The sequence below is a fragment of the Leptonychotes weddellii genome, chromosome 10 (assembly GCF_054177405.1).
Source record: "Leptonychotes weddellii isolate Sample4059 chromosome 10, ASM5417740v2, whole genome shotgun sequence".
NCBI classification, from domain to species: domain Eukaryota; kingdom Metazoa; phylum Chordata; class Mammalia; order Carnivora; family Phocidae; genus Leptonychotes; species Leptonychotes weddellii.
This window is the reverse complement of record NC_138378.1, coordinates 104,557,283-104,579,636: the sequence shown is the minus strand read 5'-3', so window position 1 is coordinate 104,579,636 and position 22,354 is coordinate 104,557,283. Positions and strand designations below refer to the sequence as shown.

The window sequence follows — 22,354 nt, the reverse complement described above, 5'->3', positions numbered from 1 at the left end:
TCCCCAGGGGGCTCCTTGTCCCAGGGACACCTCACCCCACAGCTTCTCACTTCAGCCTAAGCCTGCTGGGCAAGGAGCGGATGGTCCCAGGCTCTGCCCTGGTCACAGGAGTGGGGCTGGGTGGCCACTCTCCCAACCTTAAGCCCAGGAGAACGTGGAGCCTTGATGAGGGAGGAGGCCTCAGGGTATTGGCTGCTCTCTTCCATTCCCAGGCAAGGGTTTGGTGATTTCTAATGTGGGTCTCAGATGCCTCAGGGAAAGCAAGGTTAGATGAACCTGGCCACCCTCCAGGCCTGGGCCACCCTGCTCCTCCCCATCTCCTCCCCTGATCTCCTCCAACGGAGTGGCCAGCTCCCAGGCTCTGAGGGCCTCCAAGAGGAAAGGTGGGCCGGGGAGATTCTGGGCACGTGGTAGTAGAGAGCTAGCACTCTGGGGCGCAGGGCAGGGTAAGAACGGTGCTCTTCTCCCTCTTTAGGGAGGCTTTCAGAAAACCCTTCTGGAATGTTCTCTCAATGCTTCCCTGATGCTGTGGCAATAAGAATGAAGGAAAGAAAGCAGGCAACAATTAGTGATTTTTTTCCTCTCCTTGTTCTGCACTGGCCTGGGCCTTGCCAGGTAGACAGGACTTCTGAGCCCTGATAGCTCAGAACCCGAAGGCCTAGATAGATCATGGCTGAAGTTCAGCTTTGGCCAGTGATCCTTTCCATTAGGCAAGCTGGTCAGTCTGTAATTCTTTTCAAAGTCAACATCAGCCGGGTCTCTGGCTGTCGAAATCGGCTGAGACCACTGATCAGAGAACACCCCGCTGTAGAAAAGGAGAGATTGTCTCAGCAGCCTCATGCTGGCCCCAGGCCTGGCTGGTCTTGGGGGCAGGCAGGTCAGGCATGGGCCATGGGCCCCACTGGGACCCAGTGAGAGCTGCATGGGGCTTGCTCCAATGAGCTTTTGAGAACGAGGGCTGAATGGAAGATTTACTGGCCTCAGCCTCACAGTAATCCAAACAGGGCTGCCTTTTTCTGAATTATAGATCCAAGTTTTGAGGGAAGTGTGTTTATTATTTTTAAAAGAACTCTGTAACCCTGAAAAGTTTGAAAAGCATTGCAATAGAGGAACCAGAAGGGGAACTGTATCATCTAGGATTGGCCGAGGATGGAACAGGAAGGGGGAATTTATTTACCTGAACAATAAAACGTGATGCTTTTTCTCTTTCCCTCTGGGTTTTGCTCTGAAATCTCAGAGAGGTGTCAGGCTGGCCCAGTGGGGGAACCGGTCAGGAACAGAGCAGGCCAAGGCCCAGCATGCAGCTGTGCTCAGCACACACTGCCTGGCCCATGCCCGCCATGACCCTTCCCCACATGCTCCAGGCCTCTGGGCCTACAAAGGGGCTGCACGCAGGCCCACAGTCTGAGTATGGAAATGGAGAAGGGAAAAGAACTATCTTTATCTGAAAAAATAATCCTACAACCCCTATTAGGACTACAACTAACAATAATAAAGCTTCAAGGTTCTGTGCTCAGCCTGCCCTCAGTCACTCAGCCACAAGCGATAGGGGTGGGATGCGGCCTCTGTCTTTGTTGCGAGGGGTGAAGCCCTGGACTGCTCTGACTTTCCTCCTAGAGTCCACGTTGTGGTTTTAGTGTCCCGCTCTGGCCAGGTAAGTCCTGTTCCTCAGCCAGCATCCTCTCTCTCTGGGCCTTGGTTTCACACCACCTCTCCCTCACACCCATCCCCATTGCTCTGGGTGTGCCACTGAGAGCAGCCACAGGGTGGGAGATCCAATATGGCAGCCCGCTGGGGAACTCTAGGCTTTGCTGGGACCCAAGTGCTTCATGGTGCCAGGCCTCACTCGAACACTCAGGCCTGGGCCAGGGATGGAAGGGAACCCTGGCTCCTCTATGCATCTCTGGAGCTCAGCCTGGGGAAGGGAGGCAGGGAAGAGATCATGGGAACTGGTAGAGCAGCGCTCTGGGGGCGAGGCTGGCTGTGCCGACCACATGTATACCTCAGGACACACACCATGGGGATACCCTGTTGCCCTCTGACCCCAGTTACAGGAGTGGGGGGCTACCTAGCTTCCATGGATCTCTGCTGGAGTGGAAGAATGATCCATAGGGAGAACAAGAAAAGTGGTCCCCCCCTTGCTTTCCCAAGATGAGACGGAGCAGAGAGGAGCCCAACAGGAATCTCCACCTTCTCAGACAGGGGTGCCGGGCGGAAGGAGGTGGGGCCGTGCAGGGCAGGAGGCCAGGCAGGTGGAGAAAATGAGGAGAGAGAGTCACAGAACAGAGGGAATCTGCAGGAAAGCTCCAACAGAAGCTGCAAGATTAAAGCTGGGGCTCCTTTCTGTCCTTCTGGGCTGTGGCTCCTAGAGGCGCTGCTGCAGCAGAGCCCAGAACCCAGCAGTGAGCGCAGCGCCCTGGCATCACATAGAGAGAATGTACGTGCACGTGAGTGTGGGCAAGCACGCGGGCACTGTGCATGCGCATACGTGTTCGGGGCCAAAGTCTCCTCTCCCTTCAGAGCCTGGGGCAGGTGTATCCTCACTTGCAAGGCCCAGAGCCCTGATTTTGTGCTCCTGAGAGCAAAGTGTCCATGGAGTTAATGATTTATTCCTTCTCGGCAACGCTGACTGCTGTGGGAGGTGAGGGGACCCCTGTGAGCAAGTGAGACCCACCCCGGGCCCGGGCTGCTGTGAAGCCCTAGCTGTCGGCAGCATTGTCAGCAGGGCCCCTGGTACAGGGTGGGGTGGCCAGCCAGGGGGGGCCTTGATAACAGGGCCTGGGCCCAAAGGTCACATCGTGCTCAGGGTGGAAGCTGGGTGGGTGACACGGAGACTCGGGAAAGGAAGAAGGAATCAGGTGAGAAACTGTGGCTCCAAAGAGCAAAGCTAGGATCTGAGCCCTGTGCTCTCCATGGCATTGCACGGCCTTCTGGAACACTCCCAGGGTATTTTATAGAGAGCTGGCCAAAATCAGGGGCCCCTGGTTTGGGGCAGAGACTAGAGAAGTAGGCAGAGTGGCTCAGAGGGCACAAGACTGACCAGGGCCTGGGATCAATGGAACTGTGGCAGGAAAGTGTTAACAAGCTGATACTATTGGGTTAGGGGTTAGGGGTTGGGGGGGCATGCTCGGGCAGAAGGGCCAGCACACATTCCCTGAGGTCAAATGGGAGAAATTTCCAGGAAGAGACTTAAGGCCTTGGGAGTGAGTGCCCTTAAATAAGGGGAGCCTCTACAGAGGCCTTTGCTGGGGTGGTGAGGGCAGATGGCTGGAGCCCAGCCAGGGGTGCCCAGGCCCTAGAGGGAGAAGTGTGGGCTCCCCAGGACCTTCCCCCATCAGCCTCCTCTGTCATTCATGGATGAGTCCCTGCCAGTCCGGGGCAAAGGCTGTTTCCTGCCCATTCACTCCACCAGCACCCCCCACCCTCCAGCAAGCACCCTACTGAGCCAAGTCACACAGAGAAGAGTGGATTCTCACACCAGACCCCCATGGATCCAGATGACCAGGTGAGACACTGCTGTTGGCCAGCAGCGAGGCTTCCTTGTTGCTGGTGATGGGCCAGAGGAGAGACAAGAGAGGCACGTGATAGACTGAGCACCTTCATCTGCAAAGGGGTGGCCTTTTCAGGAGTGGATGGAAGGCAAGGGCAGACATGGGGAAGGAAGACTTCACTGGGGCTCAGAGGCTAGGCACATATATCCTTTCCTCCCTCTGTCCCTTTGTTGGCCAAAGCCTTTCTGGAGGGCTCTCTGGTCCAGAAGACGTGGTTTCCTCCCACACTCCAGAGCTGACAGGCCTGGCTGGTTGGCACTTCGGTGACGAGAGTGAGACATAACACTAGAGCCTTGAGGCCCACTATCAGGTTCTTGTCGGCACCCATGCTCCTTGACCCAGAGCTCACAGGCCCCATGGAGGCAGCCGGAATTAAGCTGTAGGATAAACCCAAACGCTCTAAAGCAGCTCCACCTTCTCCTCACTAGCAAAGCGTCCTCCTCGAACATTCTCACCTCTTCCCCATACGTAGCCTGCTGGCTTCATGGCAAGGCCTGGCAAGGACACCATCCCCAAAGTACTCTTAGTGTCGGGGCGGGCAGCCCCAGCGGCAGCCGGGAAACCGTGCACATGCTCACACAGCCCCTCCGACATGGGGCCGTGGCATCTGGAAGACAAGGGGCTCTGACCGTGGTTGTCACCCTCTCCCAATTCCCAGTCCCAGAAAAAACCCTTCTTCCTGCTCTGGCTTCTGGCTGCTGCCCTGGGATAGGCCACAGGAAGGTCGGGGAGCGGTGGGAAAGCACAGCCACGCCCCTCTATAGATCTGGGGGCCAAAGCTCCACATTTTGCTCTCTGCATCCACCCCTGCCCCTTCCGTCAGCCTCCTGGCCCGCTGTCCTAGGACTGAGAGAGGAACTGCCTCAGCATCCCCGAGCTACAGAAGCCAAAGAGGGCAGCCCTCGGCTGTCAAGAGCTCCCAGAGAGCCGTTTCATGTGGGTGCTACCCATGAGATCCAGAGTGTCCCTGGGTCCCTCAGGATGTCACAGTTAGAGCGGAGCCAGGATGTTCAACCCATTCCTGTAACTGGCCCAGAGGGGTAGGTCACTCCTTCAAAGTCACTTTGCCAGTTAGTGGCAGCCAGGATGGGACTTAACAGAACTTAGCTTCCCTGATTCCCGGCCAGTGCTCCTTCCCTGCACTTGCTGGCCCTCACGCAGCTTCAATCTTGTGCCCTTTCTTCGAGCCCCAGCCAAGCCAAGCTCTTTCCTATGTGGGGACAGAGGATTGGGACCAGATGGTGCCCTTTGTGTGTGTCCCCTGGCTCTCCACTGGGTCCCTGCTCCTCTTGTCACCATTTCCAGCCGGATCCTGACCCTTTGCACTGTTCAGCTGCCAAGAACCTGTTTGTCAGCAGCCCTGACATGGGGCAGCACTCGGCACCCCAGTTACAACCTGCCCCTCCACAGTGCTGCTGGCTCTCCTAACAACAGGGTGGGGGTGGTTCTCATTGCCCCCAGGCCCCATTTTACAGGTTAGGAGAGGCAGTGAAGTGGGTATGTGACTGGCCAAGGGTCACAAGACTGGTAAGAGGCAGAGCCGGGACTCAGACCTGGGGCTCCTGAGACCAAACTGCACGCCCTTTCCATCGGGCTGGCCAGAGTCTAAGGAAGACAGGCTCCCCGCTGGCCTAGGTGATGTTACCCCATCCCCGGCTGGCCTGGAGTCAAAGGTCTGGTGTATTCGCCACATGCACGGTTCCTTTGACCTTGTTACTATTACTCCCCACCTAGCTCCCAGGATCTTAAGCTTGTATATTGTATGTGTGTGTGTTGCTGGAGGAGAATAGTTCAAGTACAAAGAAGAAAAGCATATATGTCTCATAAAAATACATCAATTCTCAATTCAATTGCACTGATTTAGAATCTGTGCTTTTTCAGAGCAGGGACTGAATATACTTTTTTGGAAAGGGAAGGCAGGAGATTGGAGGGAGGCAGTCACTGGGAGGGAGTCCCTCCCCTAAAACTTTAGATGCACCATTGACTTACCTGCATTTTACACATTATTCCCAGTGAACTAGGAATCTATAGCCAACATTTTACTAACTTAGAGTCTGTCTCTCCGAGTCCTAAGAGTAATACAATTGCATTTGCTTTTTGAAAAATCATGCTTTCAGAATGTGCAGGCCTGGACACAGCATCCTGACACCTGTGTGTGGCAGGACATTTGCAGGTGTGAGTCCTAGACACTGAGGGGGCCAGGATGTCAGGATGCATTCTTCTCAACAGAAGAGAGGCTGTGTCCTGACCAAGACCTTTGGCTTCACCCTAGCAGGAAAAGGCCTCCCACCCTCTCTTGGACCTCCATGGGGCCAGGGTGGATGGCAGGCCACCAGGGGCTGGTCTGACACTGCTGGGTCTTGGACCAGAGAGGTTAGGGCCCCCTCCTGTCTGCCTCACCTGTTCTCTTAGGAGGCAGGGGGTCTAGTCTCTTCCCCTCAAGTTAGAGCTCACCCTCCTAGAACTCCCTCAGGGTAGTAGGAGGCCTGGCCCCTCAGCCTGATCCCTGATACCCTGCCCCCTGGGTGAGCCCTGGGGTTGGGGGACAGGTGTGTGGCGCACTGTAGAAACACCTTCCTGCCTCTTTTATGTCTCTCCAGCAACTCAGCCCTGGACTCTGAGCCCAGTCAGGCCAAGAAGGGCCTTCAAGGGGGACCAAGCCCCAGGCATCCTCCCTGTGTCTTTGGGGGTGGTGGGCAGCCAGAGGCCCCAGCCTGTTACCTCCGGAAGCTCTTCTCGCCTGGTGTCCGGGAGCTGGGGCGGGAGCCCGGGAGCAGCCCATCTGTCTCCTGGCTGTCCTTCTCTTCCTCATGAAGGGACTCGTCCCCTAGGAAGTCTCCATCATCCCAGGAGCCCACCATGCCATCTGTGGCCTGATACCGGACCTCCACACACAGGCTGGTCTGGAGGGAGAGGGGTGGGTGGTGAGCAGGGGAATGCGATAGCAATAACGTGCACGGGCCACCACTTTGTGATGGTTACAAAGTGCTTTCACTTCCTTCACTGGCTGGAGGAAGACAAGCTGGGTGTTATCCTCCCCACACCTCCATTTGGCAGATAAGGAAACCAAGGCTCAGAAAGATCGAGACATACAGACTCAGTCAACTTAATGGGTTCTGGCTCCTGGTCCTGTTGCACTTGACTCTGCTCCTCCCTGGTGCCCAAGGTGGGGGGCGCACCCTGGACAGTTGAGTCTAGACTGCAGTGGGCTCTCTGAGTCCACCGCATACATAATCAAGAAGATCATTCAGTGGTCCCAGTGCCTCGTCCTCAGAAGCAGGGCTGACCTCCCCTCACTCCTGGGGCTGGAGATGTGATAGGAGCTGAGCCTTTAGGAGAAGAGGCCTGGGCACCTCCAGAGGCCTGGGGCCGGCACTTCTTCCTGCTCATCCGACACCTGCCCTCCTACTCTGGAGGAGGGACTAGGGGGTCAGCCTGGGCTTTTCTCTGGGAGAAAGTGGAGCCCCAAACCTGGGCCCAGGCTGCACACTTGAGAATCCTGGTTGGGCTTCTTGCTCTGAGTCCTTGGGCCACTTACCTCCTTTCAGCTCTAGTGTCTCCCCGGTACACAGGGAAGACTCATTCTAGTCCCTTCCTCAGCCTGCATGGGTGTCAGGCTGTCTCCCAGATGTACCTGCTTTTCCTCACAGGTTGGGGGTTGACTTGCTCCTGCCACCCACATAGGCAGCCTTTGTTCGACACATAGGCTTCCGAACGCCCAGGTTTCGATGTCCCCAGGGAAGGAAAAGGTACACATATTTTCTGAACCCTCACTGTGCTAGATGTCGTGTTAAGATGCTTTACTATAAACTCATTTGATCTTCTCAACACTTCAACTTACCCTACCCAACGTACGAGAGGGTAAATTACTTGCTTGAAGTCACATAGCTAGGATGTGCTAGTGCTGGGATCTGAGCCCAGCCGGGCTGACTCCAAGCCTCATGTCCTTCGCACTGAGCCAATGTGGCCCTTTTGATGTGACCAGGGATGGTGTGGTGGGAAAATGGTGGCCTAGCGTTGGAAGTCCTGGGTCCCAGTATTGGCTCTGTTGTTGACCAGCTGTCTGACCTTGACTAAATTCATTCCCCATCCAGGACGTCAGGGTTCCCATCCACTAAATGGGTAGCAGTGGTAGGTGGGAGATGGGCTAGATCATCTGTAAGTTCTTTCCTCAGCCTGATTCTAGAAATACAGAGCATGGATTGTGCTGCCTACTCGTCCCTGCCTCCTTCCTCCTTTCTCATCTCACTTCCTCCCACTGGTGTCCAGAGCTTGTTCTGCATCCCCTCTCCCCTTGCTGGGGTGGCTGAGCCCTCCTGACTTCAAGAAGCCCCCCTGCCCACACCAGCCCATGGAGGGAATAGCCTGGCTGGGGCCATGCTGTGAAGTCCCGAATGCCCTCCTGTTCTCTGCAAGAAAGCATCTTGAGACACCAAGGCACTGTGGGAATTTTTCTCCACCCTTGGCACTCCTCAGAGGGGATTCCTTCCATTCTGGCTCCCCCTGGCTGCAGCCCTGCCCTCTGAGGCTATCCTCTGGCTTACCACATCAGGCCATATATTATGCAGGATGCAGGTGAGAGAACCATGGCATAACCCCATTTTACACACACAGGTAAACTGAGGTCAGGAAATAGGAGTTACCAATATTATTTTATGTATTTATGGAGCATTCTTTAGGTGCCTAACTATTCTAAGTACTGTCTGTGTATTCTCATTTAATCTTCAGAACAATTCCTGTGAAGCAGATATAATGTTGCTCACTTTGCTGATGATAGATAACCTGCTCAAGTCACACAGTTAGTGGCCTAAGGTTCGGATGCAGGGGCTGTGTTCGTCAGCACAGCCTAACTGCCCGTGAGTGGACATGAATGAGCTGAAGGGGACAAATGCATCAGAGCAGAGCCTCAGGTCAGAGCCTCCAGGTTAGCTCATTTCCTTGCTTTGTTAGAACAGGTACTGAGTGCCTACAGACCGTGCATCATTAGCATGTGTGTGCTCACGTTGGAAGTGCTGGGATGGGACGCGACAACAGGGATAGAAAACGAGGTACCTGCCCTCACCGAGTGGCTAGTCTTAAAGAGGCTCCAGGGCAGGTGTGCAGAATGAAGATCATGGCCTGGAGTGGCCAGCAGGGCTCAGCCTGGCCTTCGGATGCTGTCCCTTCCCCTTGGGACAGCAGACCCTACTGTGCCCCCAGTGCTCCAGCCATGGGCCCAGGCTGAGGGGCTCCGGCAGTCTGACCTGAGTCTCCTCCTCCTGCCTCACCTCGCCACCCACTAGGAGCATCCCCCAGACCACCTTATGAGTGGGAGGAGGCAGATGAAACAGGCCCCTGCGGGACCCCATAAAGGGCAAGTCCAGGGACTCTCTGGGGCAGACCCACCTTGATGATAGCATTGTTGTCATCCATCAGTGTGTCAGTCACCTCCACGTGGTTCTCCTCCACCACCTTCTGCAGCACCATGCAGAAGGTCCCGATGAGTCTGTGGATGGCAGATGGGGCATGGCAGTTCCACACGAAGAGGCCAGAGTGAGGAACTGACATCCCAAGGGGCTGTGACTGGCTGGGCAGTGGGCTGGAGAGACGGACGGTGTGCTTAGGCTCCAGGCTAAGCTTGGAGAAGGTGGCCCCAGAGCAGGGGCTGGTCCTGGCCAGGGCAGCATGTCCAGGAGGGCACGTGAGTGGTTGTACATGTGAGACCCACTTCCCTGGGAGAGCTCATGGGCAGTGAACACCCTTGGGGGATGTCCCCAGATGGGGCTGGGGCTGGGTACCCCCTGGCTTGTGTTCCTTGAGCATGTGGAGTTGGGCTTCAGCTGAGCCCCTGTCCAGATGCCCAGTGTGGAGGTTGTTGGGAAAGGACTGGAGGTTCGTGGACACACAAGCAGCTTCTGCCCCCTTCTACCTCCCTAACCAAGGTCTCTACCCACCACTGGCTCACTGGTCCCCAGATTAGTCCGCAATACTCACATCTGCATTCCGCAAGCCCATTGAGGGCAAGGGCCCATCTGGTTGTGGGATCCCCACATTCCCACCTGACAGCAGAGGAGGGGAGCACAGTGCTACCAAGAGCACAGTCCTGCGACCTGAAGCCCAGCTCTGACCCCAGCACGTTAGCTGCTTCCCTGACAGGCTAGGCTCTCTCAGTCCTGCTTCTCCTAAGATGAGCCAATAATCCTGCTTCTCTGGGTTGTTTAGAGGGCTGAGAGCCTCTGAGCATCTAGCACATAGTCAGCACTCCAGAAGCGGTCTGGTGGGTATGGAGGGGTGTGGCTCTGCTGTGAGCCTCTCCAGAGCGGGGGTGGGGGCTTGGGGGGTGGAGGGCTATGTTTCCTACTTCCAGCCTCTGTTTGCTATTTCCAGCACACAGGAGCTCTCAACATCTGTTGGCTGAATTAGTGAACAACAGTGGGTGCCTAATAAATGCTGATTGAGTTGACTTGAACCCCATTTCACCCTATGGTTTGAAGGTCATTGCTCTGGGAGAGAACCGGGAACTGAGAGACGTTCTCACATGGTGATTCCACATGGGGTAGATTAAAACGTTCAACCGTTTTAAGCGGCAAAGGCTGAGGGGAGCGCCCAAAGTGTGTGAGAGCTGGAGGGGCCTTGGGGTCACCCGCTGCTGCCCTTGATTTACAGAGGAGGAAGGTGAGTCCGAGAAAGTAGGAAGGGACGCAGCTAACAGACGGCACATCCAAGCGAGGTGAGGCAGGGGGCAGATTGTGACTTTAATGGACATGTCGGATGTCTGCACTCTCCTGAGGAGCACACAGAGTGGGTACTGTTTAAAAAAAAAAGGCTCCCATCTGTGTGGGGGGAGGAAGTGGCCGGAGCAGCCCTGGTGGACAAACATGAAATGCTTCCCTCCGAGGCTCAGAGCCCTGTCCACCCGCTGTCCTGCCTCCCCAAGGGCAAAACTCTTCATACCACTCCTCCACTGGAAGGCCTGACCAGGCTTCCAGGGGCTTCTGAGACCCAGCCCAGCGGAGGCCTCCCTGGCGGCGTCCTGGCCTCTCCCCGGCTTGGGCCGTGCCCAGGGAGGAGAAGTCCCGGCAAGGGGCCAGGGGACCTGGAGCAGCTGCCCCTCAGTCTCAGCTTTGTCTTTATGACATGAGGAGGTGGGTGGGTTTGCAGCCCTCGTACTGTGTAGACATTCTAACAACAGACTATAATTATGAAAAAATACGGGTCTTTTGACAGCTTCACCTCTTTTGATTTTCAATCAGTGGTTTTCGAACTTCAGAATAAACAGAATCTTCTGGAGGGTTTGTGAAAACATAAATGGCTGGGACCTCCGCATCCACGGTTGTGCTGGCAACTGTTTGACCCCCGGCTGGGAGAGAAGGACAGTCCTGACTTGGAGCTCCTGACGATCTCTATGGTGCCAATACTTGCGCCAAGGCCAATTTCAAGCTTCCAACATGCGGTCCCTGAACTCCCAGAGATGTGCACCATCTGCTCTTGGGAGCGGGTAAGAGCCAGCTCCAGGTCACCCCTGGCCCCACCCGCCGCCCCGGAGTCTGATGCAGCAGGCAGGACGGCCCTGAGAATAGGTGTTTCTGACAAGTTTCCAGGTAACACTGACGATGCTGGCTGGGGAGCACACTTCGAGAATCCCTGTCCACTACTTCCCTTTGCCAACGGACCCTTCGAGTCCTAGTAGGACCCACTGAGCACCCGTGGAGTGGGGGCACTTGGGCCATCTTTCCTGGACACTGCCCCTCGCACAGCAGGGGAAGGATCAGCAGAGATGCTGCACTGTGACAAGAGACCCCCAGGGAGCAGGATGGAGCCATTCCCCCCACCAGTGCTCACTGAGGTAAGTCTCAGACCTTAGACTTGGGGGCCCCAGAGGAAGGCTTGCCCAGCATTTTGTTAAGCAAGAGTCCCTTCAGCATCCTCCCTGACTCCTACTCTCCACCCCCTGCTAGACACTCTGTGACGGGCAACTCAGTACTCCACAGGGGCTCTCGCTGCTTTAGCCACACTTACTCTGTGGTCCGCCTCCTGGCAAATTCCCCACCCCGCACACCCTGGTCTGAGCCTTGTCCACACGCAGACTAAATGCCATCCTCTGGGTGGGTCAGCACAGATGAGCTGCCTGGGAGGATGGGCGCCCGGGGTGACCAGGCAGGGTGGGCTCATGAGCCCTGGGACAGCAGGGTCCTTTCTCTGGAAAGTGGAGGTGTGAGGCCGTTCATCCTCTGGGAAGGAACACTGGCCTGGGGGTCAGAAGGTCTGAGTTGAAGACCAGCTCTGCCCTGCCCTTGCTGTGTGATCCTGGGCAAGGACCCTTGCTGGGCCTGTTTCCCCAAGTTAGGTGAAGGAGCTGGAACCTGACTCTCTGTCCTCTGTGGCCTCCCTCATGTCGCCCATTGAAGTTACCCATCACAAAAACGGCAGCCCCTACGGGGCCCACAGCCACCCAGGAGGCTGGGCTGGTCCCCACAGAGTGGCCAGGTGGGCTGGGCAGGGCAGCAGGGAGGGGGCCTCAGGCATGGATGGGCCCAGAGACGGACCACAAGAGAGCGGCAACCAGGCACCAGGACCTGTCAATGATTCATGGCTTTCCCCTGGTAGCCCATGTCAAGTGCCCAGGGCCTGGCCAGGCCTCCACTGCTCTCCTGGCTCCTGAATTATTCAGAAGTCCCAGGAGACTGGAGCTTGTAGCAGACTGTTCCCCATCAATGGTTCTGCACAGGGAAAGGGGAACACACAAGGTCCTCTGGATCTGACACCTTGTCCTCACAGGAGGTTCCTGAAGGAGGACCTCGTTCAAGGCAGGCTGGGCAGACTTGGGGTCTCCTGGTGACTGATCAGGAATCGCTCCCCACTGGCAGCCCCTACCACCACTGGGGAAGGGGCCAGTTCCCAAGCCACTCTCTGCTACTAGAACAAGTCTCTTTCTCTGAGATGGGGGTAATGAGATCAGGCCCATAAACTATTTCTCATACCAGCTTCCTTTACCTCAGTTTTCCCAAATGCATCAATCATGTGACTTGGCTCTCACCTTGGAGTGCCCTGAACTTTTCAGAGAAGAAGGATCATTTGGATTTCTGCTTCCAGACCCTTCCACCCCGCACACCCTCTGACTCCTGACCCCATGGGGCATTTATTCATTCACTCATTCCACAAAGTAATCAGGGGCCTGCTAGGGGCCAGGCACTGTCCCCAGTGGCAGAAGTGGCTTTGCTGGCTGCTAAGCCCAGTTCAAACCCCAGAGGCCCCCCTCATCTCAGCTGCCTCATGAGAAGGAGCCCAGGGCCTCCAGGGTGGGGAGACCTGAGCCCCACTGACTCCAAGCACCCTGCCCTCCCACTCCAACCCCCAAGCTGGCCTGTGTCAGGATGGGCCTTGTGTTCTTCATGGGATGGCCACTCCTTTTCCAAGAAAATGAGAGGACCCTTTCCCATCAGGCCAGACCTCTCCTGGAGGGGTTTCCTGCCTCCTCTTGGGTGGAGCAGGGAGGGTGGAGAGAGAGTAAGAAGGGGACAATTAGGTTAGGAACTCCCCTGCTCTGTCTCTCGCTTGTTGGCATTTCAGAACAACTAACTGAAGCCTAAAGTTTCAGTGTATTCACTGGGATGGTATTCAATTCCCAATTTAACAAATACTTCTGATTTGTTTATAGCAAGAGTTTTTATGTTTCCGAGGGTTTCCAGCATTTCAGTGACTGTCTAGCGCCTTTCACTGTAAAGAACGTACTAATTTCAATCATGTCAGTGGTGTCCACAATCATTGCTCACATGCCCTGGTTTTCTGGGAAGTCCAGGATTAGGAATGGGAGAAGGAAGACAGGCATCCTAGCCCCAGCCCTGCCGCTGTCCAGTGGCCTCAGTCACCTCTCTGAGACTCAGCTTCCCCATCTGTGCAGTGAGGGTTGCACTGGCTAGGCTCTGAGGCTCCTGACAGCATGTGGGTCCCTGCTGGGGTGCCTGGATGCCTCTCCTGACCCTCAGCTTCCAATTCTTCCTTTCCACACCCACTTCGGTCTGTGTCCCTTCTGCTCCTGTTTTTCTTATCCTCACAGGTCACCCGATCTCTCACCCTAGGAAAGAAGGTTTTGCTTCATCTTGGGGGCACCTGGTAGGGTGTCCCACTAACCTCTCTTGTGGATACTATAGCAGCTGCCTGAATGTTGTGATACCCCAAGAGGCCAAAGGGTGGCCCCTCTGTCCTGAACATCTTCCCCTGTGGCCCTGCCAGCAGGCCTAAAATGCCCACACCCCATGCTCAGCTGAGATGTTGTGGGTTCTCAATAAAAACCACAGAATCCTTGAAGCCTGTGTGGTTCAGCCCAATTCAAAAATCCCCATACAGAAATCCCCTTCACAACATTGTGGTCCACTTCCTACTCAGCCTCTCCCCATGATGGGGACCTCACTACTTCCTAACAACTCATTGGTTGGAGAGTTCTGGTTATCTTTCAGCTGTCTGCTGTCTCCCAGCAATGCAGCCTGGTCCTGGTCCTGCGCCTGGGCACACATCTCTCTTTCCTCTTCCAAATGGCAGAAAACCTTCTTGGGGGAAAGGCATGGTGACTTAATCTCTCATTTCAGTACCTTCTGTGACTAGCACAGTGTCTGCCTGGTAGAGAATATTTGCTCCGTGAATGTTTGATGAGTGGTTGGATGGATGGATGGATGGATGGATAGATGGATGAATGGACAGAAGGATGGATGGAAGGGTGGATGAAAGGAAGGATGAATGGAAGGATTAATGGAAGGAAGGATGGACGGAAGGAAGGAAGGAAGGAAGGAAGGAAGGAAGGAAGGATGGATGGATGGATGGATGGATGGAAAGATGAATGGATGGAAGGATAGATGGAAGGATGGATAGATGGATGGAAAGATGAAGGGATGGAAGGATGGATGGATGGATGGAAAAAATGAATGGATTGAAGGATGGATGGATGGAAGGATAGATATATGGATGGATGGACATGTCCTCTGTGATTTTCTCCTTGAGGCTCTCATCCCCTTGTCAGACTTAAGGTCTCTTCTCCTGGCACCCCAAGGAGCTGCCTACTGGTATTCTCTTCAACCAGCATGAGGAGAGTGGAACCTCATCCTTCACCTCTCCTGCTCTGATTGTTCTACTTCTATTAATATGAGCTGGGATTAAGTCAGGTTTCTTTTGTTTGTAGTCCTGTTGAGTAATACTGCACTGTTGAGTAATACTGCACTCTCATCCAGTAATATCCCCATGCTTTTCTGGACATGTTGCTATTCAGCCATGACCCCCTCTAGCTGGTATAAAAGCAGTTGGTTTTGAATCTCCAAATGAGACTTTACATTTATTATATTTAGCCACCATTCCAGACTGTTCAAATCATCCTGAATTCTGTTTGTTGCCCGAGAGATGGATGGGAACTACTTTTACTGAACGCTTAGTAGTGACAGTGCTCATGTGGTAGGTGTGCTTCATTGAAGAATGTAAGCCCCATGAGGGTAGGCACTTGCTATCCTCAGCACCTAGTTCAGTGCCTGACACACAGTAGGCACTTAGTAAACATTTGGAAGAATGAATGAGTGAATGAATGAATGAGTGAATGAATGAATGAATATCTATCTCATTTAATTCTCACAGCTTCCTTTGAGGTAAATACCTACACTTTCTACAGGTGAGTACTTTGAACTCAGAGAGATTATGTAACCATCTCAGGGTCACACAGTAGATGACTGAGCTTGAAATCTGAGATCAGGCTTTTCTGATTCCCAAACCACTGCACCCAACTGCCTCAGAGCTTCTCAGTCTTCCCAGGTGTGGCAAGTTTGCCCTCAAGGCTACAGATGGTCTATTGGAGTACATTATCAGCCATTCTGTTAATTCCTCTGCTGGGCAACTGTCACCCAGGATGGTATAAAGCGGGAGACTTAAAGAAGGGGATAGGAAGCTGAGATGGGGCTGGGGACAGAAGGAGTGAATGGGAGGGTAGGGTGTTCTTGGCTGACAATGTTTGGGAGGGCTGAGGGACTCTAAGGACACTTGATCTTAGCCAAAAGGCCGAGAAGCGATGAGGGACTCTAAGGACAATATGAGAGAGCAAGGAGGGGGTTCTTCAACAGTCAGTCCAGAGTAGGCTGGGGGTGTGAGTCCCCTTTTAAGCCCAAAAGACAGGGTAGCCCAAGGAGGAGGGCAGGCCCCCAGTCCCTTCAGGCCCCACCTCTCCCACCCCACACTTACTTGTTGCTGAAGACTTTGCTATAGTTGAAGATCTGAATCTCAAGTATCTCATTGCTGTCGATGCTGCTGGCCACTGGCCACCGGAAGGTCTAGGGAGAGAGAGACAGCTGTGACCTTAGATGGAAATGAAAGGGTATGACGAGTAGGAGGCAGATCCCTGGTAAGGTGGCCCTCCACATGGACCCAGTGCCCCACAGGGATAAAGTTCACACCTAGAATCTCATATAATTCCAAGCACCCCCTTGTAACATGGATATTGTGACCCATTCCTCTTTCAAAGATGGCACTCAGAGAGGTCCAGTGACCTACCCAAGGTCATATGGTGAGTGCAAGAACCTAGGGCTAACCAGGACTTCTGAGTCTCAGCCCAATTCCTGGGGTGCACTCAAGAGTGGGTGGTGCAGCCAGGATGGAGTGGGCTCCAGGGTAACAGCAAGGATTGTGGGCATGGGCTTGGTTTTTGCTGTGTGCTGAGTGGAACTGTAAGCTTCCAGCTCTCTCCTGACAGAAGCATTTTGGCTGGTCCAAGCTCTGCCTTGAGTGGGAGGTCCTGAGCCCCCCATTCAGGCCAAATCACTCCTCACACTGGCAATGTTAACTTTGGGAACAGACTTTAGCTGTTTAGTGTTATTAGGGTCAGTCCCACAGAGGACGGGCGGCCTGTTTCCAGCATGCTGTTTCTAAATTTACCCTCACCATTTCTATCTTGGCTTCATTATTTTTTTTTTAAGATTTTATTTATTTATTTATCAGAGAGAGAGAGAGAGAACGAGCAGGGGGAGGAGCAGAGGGAGAAGCAGGCTCCCCGCTGAGCAAGGAGCCCGACGCGGAACTCGATCCCAGGACCCTGAGATCATGACCTGATCTTGGCTTCATTATTAAATTGACAATCATGATGAGCAGGAAGTTGAGTGGGATTTTTCCTGATGCCCTAGAAATGTCAAGGAGGGCCCAAAATAGAGGCTAGAGGTGCTAAGTACCCCATTCTCTAAAGAGAGCTGCCAACAGGCAGAACCAGGTGCCTGCCTCAGGGCTTCCTCAAAGGCCTGCTACCCCCAACCACCACCCCAGCGCTCCTTCTTCCTGGGGTGTAAAGAAGACTGGGGAAGGGAAAGATGGCAACAGTAATATCCTAGGCCCAGCGTTTTTGTGGCCCCTTCCTAGGACAATTGCTCAGAGAGGTTGAGGCACCTGTAGGAAGGGGAGCCTAACATGCAAGTTCCCAATAACATCTGCCAGGGCAGTGGACTGACTGGTCCGTCCCCCAAGCCTCTAGGGAGACCCACGGGCCACCTTGGGCAAGGCGGTGGCCATAACTAGTTTGACATGCCACCGCTAGGTGTGTCAAGGATGTGGTTTCTGCTCTGTGGGGCCGAGGGGGTGCTGTGAAGGGGAGCCAGGCTCAGCAAGCCTGCTGACCTTCCACCCAAGCCTGCCCTCCAGGGGAGGGGTCCTCAGCTTGGGTGAGGCTGCGGGGCTATGCCCCCAGCGCAGGAGCTGAGGTGGGGTGGAGTCAGGAGTCCTAGGTTGGGAATCCGTATGGTGTGGTGAGGCCCTCTCAGGTTCCCCACAGGACTCACACACACGGCGCTCTCTGAGACAGCTAGCGTTTGCAGGCTGGCCATGCTGACAGCTTCCAGAGCTGGTTGGAGCTTGCCAGAGAAGCTGTCACACCACAAGGAGGGGCTACACCCATGGCAGTGCCCCCAGAATCAGACCATGTCCCCAACCCTGGGCTGGAGCGGCTAGAGGATGCTGAGGGCCAGAGCAGGTGTCCTTGTCCCACTCCGTGTCCGGAGCCACAAGGCTGACAGAAACGAGAAGACCAGGCCCAGGCTCAAAGGAGATGCTGGACTGGAACAGCAAGCCTTCCTGGACTGGACTTGAAGATTACCAGAAAGCTCTGAGGTCTACTCACGATGCTGCTAAGAGATGGTATCGACGGGGATTTTGACAGAACAGCTGGAAGGCAGTGACTTCTAAATTTGTTTCATTTTTATACCCCTTCCAATCCAGGCTGCTCAGTAGGCTAGAAATAAACAATAACGATAATAATCTGAATAATGGCTGCCATTTGTAGAGAACTTTTCATTATGCAGGGGGCTGAGTGGTTTAGATGCACTAATTTATTTAGTCTCTATTCCAACCCAAGAGGCTGCTCCCGTGTTCTCTGTTTCATACACAGGGAAGCCAGGCCGCACAGAAGGAACATGATTCAGAGAACTTTGTTGTTGGTGGCCGAGCAGGCCCTGGGGATCCTCTGAGAGCTGGCCCTGCAAGCCATTCTAAAGCTTCCTTCTCCCATACTGGGGGCCCAGGGGTTTGGGGGGCGCCAAACCAGCTTGGCAGGTCACTGCACAGTGTGGGCAGGGCCTGTCTCAGGAAAAAGGCCTCCTGTTATTCTCTTCAGTCCCGGGGAGGATTCAGCTGGAGTGGGCAGGTGAGAGAGGAAGAAGCAGTGGACGGAGAAGGGGTGGAGGCCGGGGAGGGAGAGGGTTCTGAGTGGGGCCTGGGGAGGACTTTGGAGGCCGTGGACCTGCCAGAAGGGCAGGATGAGCAGGCAGCCCACCCCGGCCTGCAGGCCTCATTAAGTGGCTTTTGCTCCTGCTGTAAGATCTCCAGCTGCATGCCTCCAGCTCTGCCGAGTGTGTGGTTTTCTTAATGAAGTTGCTTTTAATTGAGCTGCAGGGAAATAAGCTAGCTCGTGAAGGCCCAACTCACCAGCCACAGTGCCGAAGGGAGAGGCCTGGGGAGCCTCTGAGATTTCGAGATTTCCGTTTCTGTGGGATGAAGGGGGTGGGTGTTTGCTCCACCTGAGGGTGTGCGGGTGGGGTCTTGACTTTGGAAGGAGAGGACGATTAGGAGATAAAGGAGGTCACTGTGGCAGTGGCGCCATGACAGGAAGGGGTGCTGAGCAGTGACATTAATGAACTGAACACAAAGGATCAGCAGAACTCATTTAGAGGAAAAGGGACCCAGAGAAGGAACCTGCTTGGGACTTCTGCCTGCTCGCCACCAGGCACTGACTTGCCTAGTGATTGGGGTGCAGTTTACTGGGCCGGGGGGAGGGGGTTCGTGACAGGAATACGGAGCTGGTCGCCATGGGCCGATGCACCGAACGGAGCGTAGGGGGGTCTGGGTGGGCTGCCTGCACAGGAGACTCCGCAGGAAAGGCCTGGATGGACAGCGTGGCGGGGGGGGGGCCCTTTCGGGAATATACCACATTCAGTGTTTCCGGGAAGGAGCCCCAGGACGAGGGGACAGGAGGAGCAGATGCTCCAGCGTCGCTGGGGTGGGGGGTCAGTGACTGAGGACGCCAGGGACGAAGGCGGTCCCAGGAGCTTTGGTGGGCGAAGAGGAGGCTAGTCCTGAGGGAGTCCTCCAGCTCGCGCCTCTGACTCCCCTCCTTGCTCACTGCCGTCCCTCACTTCTCTACCTCCCATGCCCCCCTCCCCTTCTCTGTTCTCTTCTGCTGGCTGCCCTGCTTTCTGCTCCTCACCGCCTCCATTCCGACCTTTATCAGTTTCTCTCCGGGTCTCGGTCTCTGTCCCTCTCTCAGTGGTCCTCCATCCTGCCCTCACCCTAGAATCCCTTCCAGAAGCTTTTAACACGCCCTCGGCCCAGGCTGCATTTGAGACCGATTCCACCGCCTCTCAAGGGGTCCGGGAGTGGGCTGGGGAGCGACCAGGGGCCTGCGCGCGCGCCTGCATCCGGGTCTGAGGGCAGGCCCCTCCCACGGAAGTCAGGCGCCAGCTTCCTCTCCCTCCCGCACCCGCCTCGACGAGGAACACGCAGGGCTTTGCAACGCGGCACCGCGAAGCACCTGCCGGACTCAGAGTCCCCCGGCTGTGGCCCGTGCAGCATTTCCAGCCCCACCTGGGCCGCTGCCGCCTTCTCGCCCGCAGCGAATACCTCCTGACCCTGGGAACAGCGGTGAGCAGGACACGCAAGGACCCCTCTCCCCGACTTCTGAAGGACACACCCTCTGTCACTTCTCTTAGCTCCTCTGACAGCTAAGAGGTCCCGCCCTGGCTCTGCCACGACCTAGCTTAGGGATTGCAGGCCACTCCTGCCATGGTGCCTCGGCTCCCTCGTGGATGAAATGAGGGTGACCATACCTCCCTCCCGGGGCTGTGGAAAGAACCGAATGAGATCACACAGGTGGATTTTGTAAGCGACACAACACTGCAGAAATTAGAGGCATGACTTATTTTGTTTTGTTTTGCTTTTCCTTGTGGGGACTTTCTACCAGACTGTCGGGGGCTGACCCTCACCCCTCCCTGGCCCTCCACCGCCTCTCCCTCTCCCTTCATCACTCTCTGACCACCTCTTCTGCCTTGGTCTGTTGATGTCCCATTTCTCTTTTACCAGAAAAAGTGTTATTTCTCATTGTCTTCTCACTTTTTGCTGTTACTTCCTTTCCACCAGTTGGGTTGATGTGTACTGATGTGTATGGAGTGCAGCAGGACCACAGGGGAGGTGTGGGGGCTGTGGAGCTCCCGGGCCTGTGCATGCCCCCTCAGAACCCGGAGAGCACACCTGGGTAGAATTCGGTACTTCTCAGAGTGATTTTCGCTAATAACCGAGGCTCACAGCAACATGGCCAAGATGTGCTTCTTTTGTCCATGGGGAGGTGGAGGGTGTGAGAGGTGTTGCGGGACACATAGCTGGTTGGGGGTGGAGGCAGGATTGGAACTCAAGTCTCCTGATATTTAGCTCGGGGCTTGAGCTCCCACACTGCACCCTGTCCTGAGGCCAGGGAGATTAGCTGAGGCTGAATCTCAGAGGGGGTCTGCAGCTCTGACCATCCTTCTAGATTGACAGCAACAAAAACGTTTATTTATTGAGTGCTGACCATGTGCTGGTCATTGGCGCCACACTTTACACATACTGTATAATTTAATCCCCATTTTGCAGATGAGGGAACTGAGGCTCAGAGCGGATTTGACCAAAGTAATTCAGCTAGTAAGTGGTCATATAGCTTAGTGGTTGAGATAAGAGCCAGGCCCTCTCAGAAGTGAATGACTAGGTACAGAAGTCGAAGCTACCGTGCTGGAGAGAGTGCGTGGAGAGAGATCCTGGAGAACACGAGGCCACAGGGAGACCCAAGGTGCTCCAGACAACAGTCAGCACCAACTGCCCTCCCAGCTGGATGCAGAAGAACTGCCCAGCTGAGCCCAGCCAACCCACAGAATCACGAGAAACCCTAAAATGTGGAGAATGGGGTGGTTCGTTCTGCAGCACCAGATGACTGTGACTTTATCCATGCCGTCTCTCTAAGAGTCAGACTCAGGTCAGGGAGGCTGACATCAGTGGCAGAGCTGGGCTCCATGCCCCAGGCCCTGCCTCTCCACACACCGGTTGGTGGTGGAGGCAGCCTCAAGCATGGCTCCCTCTCCCTCTGTTGCCCCAAGAACTCCAGGGATAGCTTGACCGTTGCTCTCAGAGCAGGAGCAGAGTGGACAGGCCCAGTCTTGTCTTCTTCACGGAGGTCTCCCTACACCTGGCATGGGACCTGGCACACAGTAGACAATAAATGGGCCTCACATGGCTGCCTGGGCTGCAGGTGGGTGAGCTCAGGTGGGCTAGTTCACCTCTCCACACCTCAGCTTACTCTTCTGTAAAGTGAGGGTGACGGTCGCAGTACGGGTTCTTGGGGTGATTGAGAGGCTGATGAAGCACAGAACTTGGCACAGAACCCAGTCCAGGGTAAGAGGGTGACCAGCATGGCGGCTTATCATAGTGAGTCTTAGATTGTTAGTTCCAGGAGCCAGGGCAAGGCCTGGCATTCTTGGGGATGGCACTGTAGGGACTGCAGGAGGCTTCTGGGAACAAAGGGCCTTTCTCCAGCCTGAGACAGCACCAGCGTGATTCCCTTCCCGTGGCCACAACAGCTGAAAGTTGTGCCTTCTATTTCTGAGGTGCCCTGAACATTGGTGGCGCAGAGACTGGGCCAAGGGAATCCACACAGCATTTAAGATTCCATGCCATGTCAGCCTCCAAACACTCTGGGGGGCTCAGATAGTAGCTAAGCCAAACACTGCCACTCAAGATGTCACCAGCCAGCAAGCCCCATTCAAGGGCAAATGTTTTCTGAGCACCTTCTGTGTTTGCTAAGCACCTCCTTGTGCCAGGCTTTGTACATGGCACGGTGGGCAGTACAGAATGCAGGGGTGTTTCCTAGTTCTGCGGGAGCTCCTGGATAGTTCTGGAGACACACACAGACCTGAAATTGCTGCCCATGATAGGAACATTGACAGAAGTAAGGTGGCAAGTGTTAGGGGCAGGAGGAGGAAAGGATGACCTTTCTTGGGAGGAGGAGGCCTCAGGATCCCTGGGAATGTAGAGCCGTGACCTAGATTGCCAGCTCACGGCTTGGCCTTGACCTGGCAGGTGCTGGCCAGGGTGGTAGAGTTCTGCATCCTATCTGCCCCAGAGATCTAGGACCCATGGAAAGGTTTCTCTGATGCGGGCTGAGGAATGACCTGGATTATCCTGAACTTCGTCACTCACTAGGTCGGAAATCATCCTAAATCAGCAAGATGATGAACTTAAAGGGACAGTCCTCCAGATTTGGGGGGGCGGAAATTGGAATGTGCTGCACAGCTTTA

General features: G+C 54.9%; 1 protein-coding gene across 1 annotated transcript in view; it reads right to left on the bottom strand.

The window, feature by feature from the left end:
• Nucleotides 1-22,354, bottom strand: part of OTOF (otoferlin) — a 93,071-nt gene that overhangs the window by 45,630 nt on the left and 25,087 nt on the right. The window contains exons 3-5 of the mRNA XM_081797079.1: nucleotides 15,744-15,832; nucleotides 8,937-9,036; nucleotides 6,273-6,454 (exon numbers count right to left, since the gene is read on the bottom strand). Of these exons, the coding sequence (XP_081653205.1) occupies nucleotides 6,273-6,454; nucleotides 8,937-9,036; nucleotides 15,744-15,832 (371 nt within the window). The remainder of the gene's footprint in view (nucleotides 1-6,272; nucleotides 6,455-8,936; nucleotides 9,037-15,743; nucleotides 15,833-22,354) is intronic.